Genomic DNA, 13264 nt, shown 5'->3' on the forward strand with positions numbered 1-13264 from the left:
CTGCATGGGTAAACTGATTATTAAGTTTCATGGATATTGCCCCAAATGTACCCACCCCTAGTTTCCTAATGGGCTGTCCTTGTAATAAAAAAAAAAAGTACCTTCATAGGTGAATGCAAGATTAAGAGAAGAGTCACATTGCATGCATAGCTGTTTTGGATATTCCTTGCTAGCTTTTGGTCTAGGATTGTGCAGCATGAATGAATTAAGGTATGCTTTTTAATTATATCTAATTTTTTGTGAAGTAACAGATACTAACTTAATTTTTCTCCCTTTCCAAAATTTGAAATTGTTTAAGCTTGTTTGTCTTATAATAACTTGATTAATTCTAGCATCTAGAATGGAACATTGCTAATTTAATACTTTCTTTAATTTCATTTTTATTCCTTTCTAGGCAACGGAAGGACAGAGGGTAAGCAATTTTAGGAGTTTCTTATATAAAAATTATGGATTACTAATGATTTTGTAATGATTTGTTAAAGGGCAACTGGGGCAAATAAGGAGAACTGGTACAAATGAGCCTTTTTAAAGTATAAAATCAGATTCTATGTACTTTAAAGTCAATCCAAACTCAGGACCAGAATTTGGAAGTAAATATTCATTTTAAAATGCATATACTTAAAGGATACTACTGAGATTCATATTTTGTCTCAGGAAGGCTTTCTCTCAAACAATTGTGAATAATTATACTCTTCATTGGAAATATGTTTCAGCATGAAGAGTGGGATTTCTGATTTATTAGGATTCAGGTATAAGCATATGGAATTATAAGCATATACTTTAGAAGCATTTTTCTTCTAGTGATATTGTTATATCAATTATAATCAAATATCAATTTAATTTGATGATTTAAAAATATTTCTAAGGAATATACTCAACTGCTTTGGAGACTAATATATAGTAAATGAATACCAGGTGTCTAATGATTGACACCACCTAGTAAAAAGTAGATTTTTACTCATACATACATCTCCACTCATTTTTTTAAAAAATTAGAAGTAATTTACTAGCGTGTTTAATCTGATTCCTGGATTAAATCTTCTCTTGATGGATTAATAACTATCTTTTGGCAATACCCATAGAGGGGAGTTTTTAAACTATCACATATTTAGTAACAGGTAGTTTTTATTAATACCATAATCATTCTGTAAATAATTGTTTGAGGATTCATTTCCAATTAAGACTATTTGTGTTTCTTTTTCAGGGTCCAAGAGGAGATAAAGGGCCACGAGGAGAAAGGGTAAAGGATTGTTTTCATTTGGCTGGATATCATCTGAATCATTTTGATTAAAATAGGAAAAAGCATAATCATCTGCACTGTGGAAGGCAAACAAACCCCCCAGATTTCAGTATTAACACTGCATCCCATTCACAGTTATCCAAAACTGAGCTGCAGTTTAAATATCTTGGCAATCTGAAATCACAGAATTGGATCAATGCTAAGTAAATGAGGTTTCACTCCCTGTGACTGAAGATTTTTAGTGGGACTAAAATAATGATTTTTGTCTACCTAAAACATCTATCTTGGCCAAGATACATGTTCTTTATGTGCTGTAACTAGTCCCTTCCAATTAACTGTTTATTCAGAATTGTTACTTGATGTATTTGTATGACCGCATGTTTCCTTAGATAAATCATTTAAATGAAATTGTTCTGTGTAAAAGGGAATACATTTATTTGGGAAAGCAGGTATCCTTTAGGAAAGCACAAAGAGGTCTGAGGGAAATGTATAGTTTTATATCAACATTTGGACTGTAGAGGTCTTAATGTTACAGTTTGAAAAGTCAGTGGCACAACTTTATTATTCCCAATTCCTACTTAAATATCCAGGATTGTTAACTGAGTTTTCATCAAAACTGAACTTGCAAATCATTTTTACTTATGGGGGAGACTCCTGCTTGTTATAATTGAATTAATTAATAGAGATTCATGGGGTCTAAATGAAGAAAAATAAAAAGGAATTAGAGTGCTAAAAAGTGCTAAAACTATCTCTATAGAAATCATATGTTGCAATGACAAAGCCTCAACTTTCTGTAGCCCACACTCATAAAGTTCCTTAGTTCAAAAATGCATCATATACAGTGGATGGAAAGGATCCCCTGGCATCCCCATTATGACCAAAAATTAAAAAAAAACCATATATAAAACTTGACAGCAGCTTCTGCTAGTCACTGTCAACAATACTATGCTAATATTGTCGACTGTGATTAGCAACTGATTCAGCTTAAGGCAGTTGCCTTTTTTCTGTCGTTTCAATCTAGCCACAGTACCATTACTATAGATTTTACTTCTCAGAGCTAGATTTTGCTTCCCAGAGCTAGATTGTAGTTTAAACCTCAAAAGTTAGCTGACAGTTAGTTGAGATGGCCCTCCTGCTAACTGCCAGCATAGGCCTCCCTTTATAGCCTTTTTGATATAGTTAAAGATAACTAGTGTTTGCAGAAAACAGTGGCTCAAAACCTTGGGAATAGAGATCTTGGCTACAGAGATCTCTCTGAAGATTGGCCAACTGAAGAACACACATTAACAACTTAATGTATTTGCTGCACATGAGATGAGACTCTGTTCTTCTGTGATGTACTTCTTATGCCAGACCCCCAAACCTGATGCCTTTCTGATGTTATTGACTCCCATTACCTCCAGCTAGCATAATAGGAGTTGTTGTCTTAACATATATGGTTAATGACAGATGTACAGTGTACAATGTCACACTGTAAAAAGAATTAAGAAAGTAGCTGTTTGTTAGACATCGAGTCACACATATTTTAACGTATAACTCTGTGTGTGTGGTTATATTGTACACGGCTTTCCACTATACTATGATTTTGGCATATATCCAGTATAATATATACATATTGTTTGCTCCATGCAATGCTAAACATGACTGTGGCACCACATAAAAAGGTAATATGTCCCAGTGGGGCTTTCTGGACCAACCACCCCCAACCTAGTACCTTTCAGTTGTATTAGGACTGCAGCTCCCACAATTCCTAGTCAGCACAGAATTCTTAGCTATAAGTCTAGACTCACTTAAGGTTTGCTGTTACATCATAATTTTAATTAGCCAACATTGAAATAGGCACTGGTGTTTGGCATTTAGGGTATTTGTATTCACAAAATGCTATACAATCTGCCAAACATGTGATTGCCTAGAAGGAGCTTGACAATAACTCCCCTCCCTCCAAGTTTAAGAGCTGGTGTTACCAGGCTTTCTTGGAAGCTGGGATGTGACACTTGGCTAATTGGGTCACATCAAAACAGATTTAATGATGATACTGTGCTAAGGAAGTGTCTTTACTTAACAGTTTGTCAGGAATGCTTTTCCCTGACAAGTTTCTTTATTTAAATATTCACTGTAAAAGTAGATATATTTCTCATGTCTTCCAGACATCATGCTTCTGTCTGAGCTGGAACTTATCTCATCATTAGAACTAATAGTCTGATGCATTGGTGGGAGGTCTTTCACAGCAGCCCCACCCCGTGCTTGCAGTGCAGATGCTGTAAAACTGCATCTTAAATTACTAAGGATCTGAAGACACCTATCATTAAGCTGGAAGTAATTTTCAATCTATCAGACAATACAATGATGTTTGTTAAGTTCTACCTGTCCTAGGTCATGGTAATCTAATGAACCAGAATTAATTTAATAAAAATTTTGTCCACATCCAGCCTCTCCTATTGGAATAAAAGCTGGGCATCATTCATAGATATATCCTGTTATAGAACTTAACTATGATACTTTTAGGCAACATATCAAATGTACACATTTATCAGTAAATAATGCTGTAATTATTAATTGGCCAGTTTTTCAGTGTGTTAAGATACAGTCTCCATTTATTGTGGCAAGCAGACACAGCTTAAAATCATGAAAGTGAATTCAATATTTGATTAAATATTTTAATAGGTTTTTGTTAAACTCACAAGTCTGAGCAATAGTAATCAACAAATGGAATACACATGTCTATTTTGTTTGGCTATGAGCTATATCAGTGGAAAGCAATTTATGCAAGCAGATCAATCCCTATCGTGGTCTTATAGATGAATGTCTGTGATTTTGTGCGAGCAAGTCAATTTGCTCAAATACCCGTGGCTGGCTAGGGGATTCTGGGAGTTGAAGTCCATATCTCTTAAAATTGCTGAGGTTGAGAAACAGTGATTTAAGGGGCAAATTACTCTTCCCTGTCAATGACACTTAGGAGTTAATGCACATGAATTGCATGGTATTGTCCTAGGCCAGAATATATAGGACTGGATCAGGTACTTACACCATGACGGTTAAAGGCTTTTGGAATATTTCCCTCAGTATGTTCAGGCAGCATCTTCATAATTATTCCTGTTTGCAAAGTAGCAGCCTCCAAATGTGCTCAAATTACATATCTCAAATTCCTAGAAAGTTTGCCTTTTGTCATGTTGCCTGGGAATTGTGGGAAGTGCAGAGTAAATGTAACTGAAGAAGGTTGATATCACAACTTGCCCAAGATAATGGGAATAATTTTTTTCTTATGCCCTGCCGTAAGTCATTCTGAAGTTTGAGAATCCCATCTATATATTTTTTTAAAGTCATATTAAATATTTTCATAAAATTCTCCATATATTAAAGCCTCTAGGGCAGTGTCTCTCAACCTCGGCAACTTTAAGAAGTGTGGACTTCAACCCCCAGAATTCCATGCTGGCTGGGGAATTCTGGGAGTTGAAATCCACAGGTGCTGAGGATTGAGACACACTGCTCTAGGGTTTCAGTCCAACAATTACATTCATTTACATGCGAGGCAGTACCATATCATTGATTTCAGTGAGGCTTACTGCTAAATAGTCATGTCTGGGACTGCATCATTAGTCCTTCAGTTTCCTTGAAGTAATGTTTACATGAAGTTTGGATGATTCTAACTTACAAAAATTGTGATGCTAAGAGACAGACATTTTGTGCTGAGCGATATAGGATCTTCACAGTTTAAAAACTACTGTGCAGTCTACCCTAGTTATTTCAGTTTTGTTGTGTTTTGTTACTGATTGTTATCTTTTTCTTCCATAGGGTCCACCAGGTCCACCAGGCAGAGATGGTGAAGATGGTCCACAAGGCCCTCCAGGGCCCCCTGGTCCTCCTGGTCTTGGTGGAGTAAGGCTTCCACATTTTTATTTTACTGATGATGCATTTAGTATCTGAGGATAAATAATATTTATATAATACCAAAGAAGTCACAAAAGACACAGCACTTTAAAAGCAGGAAGTATACCTTTAAATGTAACTTTTCAAGTGTATCTAACATATGTCCTTCATATAACTTAGGAACATTTAAAGAGCAACTATTTAATATACTGTTTTCCATTTTCTTTCTTCACTTTCCTCATTTAATAGTTCTTTGATGAGTTGAGGTTTCAAAATCCCTGAAACTATTATAATACTGACACAAGTTAGAAACCTAATACCATTTAATAGGATGAGGTTGTCATTCTTTTTCCCATGTAATTACATTTTAGAAAAATAAGTATGAAGGACGTGAGGTACAGGTATGCAAGTTCAATGCTCAGTATTCCCAAAGAAGACCTTCTTAGTCATACTGATTTCTGTTCTTGGTCACTTACAGAACTTTGCTGCTCAATATGACATGTCCAAATCAGCTGATATTGGCCACGGACCTATGGTAAGCAAGTGTTTCATTTCATACATATCCAAATTGCATCAGTGGGCACTTCCAAGAGGCAAGATGAAACCTGCAATAAGGCTTCTCAGTATTGCGCTTCAGCTATGTGGTGTATGCCTAGCCACCCAGCATAAATTACATTACAGAACTACGAAGCCCATTCTGACTTTTCAAATACTGTTAGAACCCAGACTTAAGGCTGTGTGGAATATCAGTCAAAACTGTCTTCTACAAAGGATAATAACAAGTATTACAGAGCAAAAATTTGTATAACTGTAGTATTCAACAGCTGAATTTATAGAAATGTAGGATAGTTTGAGTGTTATCTGGAAATACTGAGAAAACATGCATATAATGCTTCTGCTCCCCTTGATTCAATAGACTCCACAGGGATAAATGCTTTCTGCATTCCTTCATTAAGAGAATGTGTTTCTCTCTTCCATTCCCACCTTCAGAAGTGCTCCAGATATTGAAGTGGTTTTGATACCTATTTCTAATATTGCATTTCTCTTCTCACATGTTACAAAACACATGAAGTTGTGAGAAAACAACACTCCTTCTTCATAATGTCAGAAAAGTGATACTTGCTTAAGAGACATGGGAACTAGGCAAAAGATCCCCAGAGCATTACAAGACAGGAACAGTTTCAGAATTCAGCAGAACTGGGTATCAGTAGTTTGTTTCCAGTTTGCACAGAATATCCACCTAGAATTAGATGCAACCTAAGAGAATTCTCAGTGTACATATCCTGCTTCTTCCAGATTAAGGAAGGGTACTATACCCAAAGGACCCTCAAACCAGGAAGCCAGCACTGCTTCAAAATATGCATCTCAGAATAGTTTGATCTCTTGGCTTAGAGTCATGTCCTAGACTTACTGGCATCTATGCCTATTTGATCAGGCAGACATCAGTAGTGATTGGCCTGTGATGGGATATTACAATACCATGCCTTCGCTGCGTCTCCATGTGGTTACAGGTGCTTGCAGTAAGTTTTTGAGCAGTTATCTCATAGTTACCAATCATCTCCATCTCCCTCATACTTGGAGATAGTCTATTTACAGATATTTTCTGTTTCCTTCCATGTGGGTGTGGTTAGAGAAATGTCGTGTTGGCAGTGGCCTCCTTAAATTAGCCAGCAAAGTTATCTCATCAAAACGTATGACATGGCATACACTCAGTGGAGATGTCACTTGCTGCATAATATCAGTCATGTCATATGGTTTGTGGTGATACCTATATTGAGTAAAATGTGGAATTGCAAACGCAGACACGATTCCTAGATGAACCCCAACCAGGTGGCCTTCATATGTATTGGGGCACTCAGAATCCCCAATTGCAAATTCTGGGACCTACAATCTCAATACATTTAGAAGGCAACAGGTAGGGAAAGCTGGATTAGTTTATGAACCTCACCCCTCCCCTTTTGACCAAATATTTTGGAATAAGGTTGTTAGAAAGAAGTCTGTTGCATATTGCATTAAAATATTTTTCTAATCCTAGTTCCATTTAATGGACAGGATTGAATTGCATATTCCATGGTATGGTCTTTTATATACTAAAATATATCAATGGACGTGACCTCTGGTCTTGGATCTCATTGAAGGCAGTGATAGTGCAATGGCGAATTAACTGTTTAAAAGTTTTTATTACCTGCTGCAGTATACTGCAGTCTCAGCTCCATCACTAGAATAAGAAGCAGAAAAGGTTGTATGGCCATCTGGGGAAAAAAGAGGGGGGAATATTAATGTCAATTGACTTAGGCTTCCTTTTTACAGACATGCAAACATTAACATAAATGAACTTAGGAAATTTCATAAAAGGAAAAAATACCCAAGGTGTCCCCTTTTCAGCTACCTGCGGCCCACAAAAAAAACATCTCTAGGGAACTGGAAACACTGGAAATTGTCATGGCAAGGACAATGTGGAAAACTTCCTTCAGTGTACTTCCTTACGTTATCTCGTCTTGGAGTCCAAGTCTTACTCTGAGCAGCTTTTCTCTTTCCTGGCATCCCACCCCACATTGTTTAAGAGAACCCACCCCAATGTCACAGAGGCATTTTGGGAAGATCTTGGGGCAAGGAGGAAGGGGAAAGATAGGAAGCTGGTTTGAGAACATTATTCTATTAATTTATGTTAAGATCCAAGACAGTTTGTGGTTGTTGGGACATGTAACCAGGGTTGCTGGGTCCAGGGAAACTGTGTGCAGGAAGTCATCTTCATACATATGATAAATGAAGGTGGGTACTCTCCTGAAGCAAGAGGGCAGGACTAGGAATGCTATGTAGGCTGCACTCATTGTTATATAAGCAGAACAGGTCTTTATTCATACAGAAGAAACTTATTTTCCGATTCTCCCCCTTTGAAGAGATTTCAAAAATGCATGTAGGAAGGAAGGAATTTTGATCTGCCAGTGGTATCTGTTATGTTGGTGGAAGAGCCCCCTCATGTTATGGTGGATCCTACAGCCTCTCAGTGTTGTCCACCCCCAATGCTGAAAATCACAAGGTGCTCAAGGAAGTAGGGCTTTCTATTTACAGCATAATTAGGATACCACTCTGTCTTCTTGTTCATACAACTAAAAACCTTAGAGGATGCTGATCAGCCAGAAAAAAAAGGGGGGGAGGGGAGTTTTATTGCATTTTTGCAAAAAGACTTTGGGCCAGTTAAAAAAATGATGGTATTTAAGCCAGACATTTGGCCAGCTGCTAAAATCTTCTGGGTAAAAACGAAATGTTCTGAATAAAAAGCAAGGATATTTTTTTCCTCAGCCCTACTGAATTATATGTGTGAGACTATAGGGCATCTCCTGGGATTGCTGTTGCATTTCAGTTTTCTGCATGCTTTTCCTCATGTTTGACAAGCACTTACCGAGCTTGACAAGAACTATCAGATAACAGTACATTATTGCTGTTGATTTGTACTCCTAGTATAGTGAGATCCACTGGGATCCACACTTATCTAATCCAGCTCAAAGTCCACAATTTCTGAAATAAAAAACTCTGCCCTCCCCCTGAAAAAGTTCTGTCCTCAAAAGCAGTAAGGGTGGCGGCAGCAGCAGCAGCAGCAACAACAAAGAAGCATGCAAAAATACCAGAACAGCAAAAAGGATTTATTGATAAATCAGAAGCCAAGCTAAAATGCAAATGTTAACTCTTCTCCAATGAGAAACAATGTAGTGCATTAGATAGACCAATGTAGGGATTAGACATTTTTGTCAATACTATATTAACAGTCTGTTGTAGGGAAAGAATAAGCCAATGTCCTATATTTTCTTTTTTGTTTTATCGGCTCAGTGATTCTAAGCAGTTAATGTAACTTACAATATTGTCCTAATCTGAAGTCTTCAGTTATTTTGGATTTCAGATCCCATAATCTCCAGACATTTGTTGTTGTTTTTAATGCCAATATTACTATCGCATCATGATTCAGTTTTAGACAAATTATTGTATATTTCTGAAAAATTATCTAGTTCCTTATTTTGATATGAATTTGACCTTTTAAATATCTTTTTCCAGGGATTAATGGGACCCAGAGGCCCACCTGGAGCCAACGGACCCCCTGTAAGTATATTCTGATCACTCCCATTGATAGGAAAGGAGTTTCATGAGATACAGCTGTCAAAAGCATGAGTTACTGGTATGAATGGCTCTCTTACCTGGAGTATAGCTGTAGTGTTCTATATTGGCAAACTGAGGAGAGTCATTGTGAGTTCCATAATATAATCCTCAGTTGATGATCTTCTATGATTTCTAAATTTTCTGCCATGGTAGAAAAGCAAATCCTCCCTTGTTTTATCCTTCTGTTTTGCCCACTTCCCAATTTAAGCTTTAATATTCCTGCTAAGAAGGGTTAGAAGTATACTAAGTATACAGTGGCTGGCTTTATACAATGTGCTCAGCCATAGTGTAGTTTATCACAGTATAAATTCAGCCACTGTGGTTTGTAAACTAGTGTTTATGCTTAGCACCATATGTGAATCACAAATTGTGGTTAAAACAAATCATGGCTTAATGCAATATGTGAACTAGTCAATCAATCTTTGAGGGCACATTTCATATACACACACATTCATACATGCCTGGTACATTTCCATGTTCCCATTGATTATGACTTTCTTTAAAAAGAATGGTCCTCTAGTTGAAATGATCATGCGTTTAAAGGATTACCCAGGCCAATTCTGATTTAAAGACAAAGAATTCTAAGAAAGGGGAACACTGCACCTGGATAGCAAGCTGAGCAGACACACAAGTTTCCTAGTCACAGTGTTCCTCACTATGATGAGATGTTTGGTATTTCAGTTAAATTATAGTAATAATTTGGAATATTGCTTCTATCCAAACAGATTAGTAGCATTCTCCTCTATTAATTCTCTTCTTTGGTCATATATTTCCCCTTATGGAGGAAGGGGGGAGCAATCTGATTCCAGTAACTCTGCTTGAACAGGAGGACCATAGCATCTGGCTGCATCACAGTTTGACCATTAGAGGTTTTCCAAACTCATCATTGTGTTACTGAGCCATTTCTTTACTGGTTGAGTCTGTTCAAGCTATTCTCCAGACACTTTTATTATTAGAAGAATGTGTATTTCACTTTTTCTCACAAAAATTGAATGACGTCTTCTTTCCATTCTAGGGTTCTCCTGGCTTCCAGGGACCTCCAGGTGAACCTGGTGAGCCTGGTCAAACAGTAAGTAAAGCAATCTTCTACTATAAGAATGATTCTAATGGTTAAATAACCATTTCAATGCAAGGCTTCATTCACAATATACACATCTTGACAGCGTGCATAACCCTAGTGCACATTGTTTTGCAAGGGACCAGGAGTTTATGAACTTAATTTTTTTCAAATCTAAATTATGTAGGATCTCCTGTGAGAATTGAGATCTTGCTAGAAAGGAAGTTAGAACAATTGTCTTGTATTAATTTTTAAATGAAGAAAAGTACTGAAAATTGAACTGTGTAATGAGGAGCTATGCTTTCATGAAATCCAGAAACCATCTTAGAGAGAATTTTGGTTTAGTTAAGTCACTATTCAAATGCAGTATGAAAGGAGTGATACCTCTTGATTCCCATCATCTTGTTTCAAAACGACTTAATTTTATCACTAGGGTCCTCATGGTGCTCGTGGTCCAATGGGTCCTCCTGGAAAATCTGGTGAAGATGTAAGTATTCATTTACACAAGCCATGCTTTTTACCAGCTGAATTTTCTAATGGGCTTGATTACTATAATATGGGGAAATATGCAGAATAATCTCAGGACAGAAAAAAAATTATCAAGTTTAATGGAAATTTTGCATGTATATTTAGAAAATAGCTTTGAAGATGTAATATCTATGCCTCTTGAGACCCAGAAACAAAAAATAACAAAAATTGGTTGGAGCAGTGCAGGGAAGTCATGGGGATCAATGGCATTTAAGGCCATCTGCCGGAGAGTAGTGGGGTTCCTGGTGCAGTTGGTTGGCTATTGTGGGAACAGATTGCTGGACTAGATGGGCCAGGGGACCAATCCAGCAGGGTACTGATTATGTTCTTATGCTTATGTTTTGAAATGTACGGGTTTAATTAATTTGTGCATTAAAAAGTCAATTGTTCTCTCCTTTACTGTTTTCTTAGGGTCATCCTGGGAAACCTGGAAGATCTGGAGAGAGAGGTGTTCCTGGAGTTCAGGTGAGTATTGTATTTGGGAGTGAAATTATTTGTTCCTGATTTTTACTGATTATTTTAGTATAACCAAATTCATCATTGCATATAATGACAGAAATTCTAGAACAGCCTTCCCAACCTGATGCCCTCCAGTTATGCTCAACTCCAGCTTCCAGAATTTCCATTCAGAATGACTAATGACCATACTGATTGGGGGATTAGGAGAGCCAAAGTCCATCAGGAAGGCATGTCTCAATATTTCAAGTCTGTAATCACAATCAGTAGCTAAAGCCTCTTACGAAGAAGAGAGGCAACAGCTCAGTGGGGGAGCACGCTTTGCCTATTGTAGGTCTTGGTTCCTTTCTTGTCATTTCCACATCAAAGTTTCAGTCACCAGGTAAAGGGGTAAAATTCCACCTTCAGGGAGTATTGGGTAAAATGGGTAAATAGTTCAATCATAATTGGATCTGGGCAGTTTTATACACATAATATTCAGGTTTGAATGGGCCAGTGACTGCCTCAATAAAACAGATTAACAGTTCATTATGTTGGCAAGAGGGGAAACTTGACCCACTTACTGTCCATCTGCCTCCTCCTCTGCATGGCCAGATTTACAGTTCTTACTGCTGTGATGCTAATCAACGTGCACACATTGGGTATAGCACTAGTACCTGTGTAGCCAGTCAACATAGTTGGAGACCTTACATGCCTGAAAAATAAGAAAAAATAAATTACATGCATAGCTATTCAGAATCTAAAAATTCAGAAGCTTGGTTACTTGTTCTGTTCACTGTCTATGCCTAAATGCAGTGTCTCAGAAGTGAGCACAGCAACAGTGTTTCACCTTCTCTCATGCGATCGATGGAAACAAAGTAGAGAGTGAATGGAATAGCATTCTGACCCACAGTCTTATACTTGCACTGTCAACCCAATAAAAGCACAAGTCGTTTTTCAACCTCATTTGTGAAGATACTCAATTTGTAAACTTGTCCCAGGATACAGAGGGTCTTACACTGCATATTCAGATAGATCGATTTCCTAACTGGTCCCTTCTTCAAATATATCTGCTTTACAGGGTTGTGAAAAATAAGTAGCCTTTTCTTTAAAAATTAAGCCTAATTTCTTGTGTTTTTTCAAGGGTACTCGTGGCTTTCCTGGAACTCCTGGTCTGCCTGGATTCAAAGGAATAAGGGTGAGCATTTTATAGAGACAGGAGCACATTAAAATGAGGATGTTTTAGAAGATAATATGTCTGCACTACTTGGTTATTTTGTACAACTGTTCCTGTGAGACCAGAGGTGCACAGTCTGTGGCCAAATGGCCACTCCAAAATTTTAGAGCACACTTGCAGAAGATGCCATCATGATGAACTGCCATCAGAGTACCAGAATTGGAAAATCATGAAATATAAGGAAAGCAATATATGAACTATAAACAGCAGCTTTGTTATTGATAAGAGGATCAGCATTTATCCTTTTCCCTGCACCTGCCAGAAACAGTAGCATTCACATACACCAGAACTGTCCATAATCATTAGTTACCTAGTCTACCATTCTTAGCTACTGTAGCAGGAGATTGCTGCTCACTAGTGTACTGATCAGCTAGCTAATGGGAACTAAAGCGCTGGCTTCCTAATAATGGCAGCAGGAGGTCAGTGAGACATCAGCAATTCATCCTGATCAGCTATCTTGGGGAGGGAGGAGGACAGGAAATGATAGTTCCAACAATTCTGTAGGACGCATCTTTAACATTTAGGGTCATCCACAATCCATAGCCCCCAAATTCCCCACCACCACTGAAGCCCCTTGTAATTCACTTCCAAAGTTGTATTTGTAAATGATTTGGGGAGTGACCTTTTCCTCCTTTGACAACAGACATTTCTTTAAAGAATTTAGTGTTGGGTTTCTGTTACCAGTCACTGCTCCTCTATTCTTTACTTTGCATCAGATTATTATTTCCTTAGCCAGGAACCTGTACTC

General features: G+C 37.5%; 1 protein-coding gene across 1 annotated transcript in view; it reads left to right on the forward strand.

Annotated features, from left to right (window-relative positions):
• The first annotated feature begins 293 nt into the window (after nt 1-293).
• COL1A2 (collagen type I alpha 2 chain) overlaps nt 294-13264 on the forward strand; it is a 50601-nt gene continuing 37630 nt past the window's right edge. Inside the window, exons 1-9 of the mRNA XM_025164705.2 lie at nt 294-412; nt 1205-1240; nt 5033-5116; nt 5586-5642; nt 9158-9202; nt 10275-10328; nt 10750-10803; nt 11256-11309; nt 12424-12477. Of these exons, the coding sequence (XP_025020473.2) occupies nt 5607-5642; nt 9158-9202; nt 10275-10328; nt 10750-10803; nt 11256-11309; nt 12424-12477 (297 nt within the window). The 5' untranslated portion in view covers nt 294-412; nt 1205-1240; nt 5033-5116; nt 5586-5606. The remainder of the gene's footprint in view (nt 413-1204; nt 1241-5032; nt 5117-5585; nt 5643-9157; nt 9203-10274; nt 10329-10749; nt 10804-11255; nt 11310-12423; nt 12478-13264) is intronic.

The sequence above is a fragment of the Python bivittatus genome, unplaced genomic scaffold (assembly GCF_059951505.1).
Source record: "Python bivittatus isolate LINGU-HERP-01145 unplaced genomic scaffold, Pbiv_v1 ctg000610_np1212, whole genome shotgun sequence".
Taxonomy (NCBI): Eukaryota; Metazoa; Chordata; class Lepidosauria; order Squamata; family Pythonidae; genus Python; species Python bivittatus.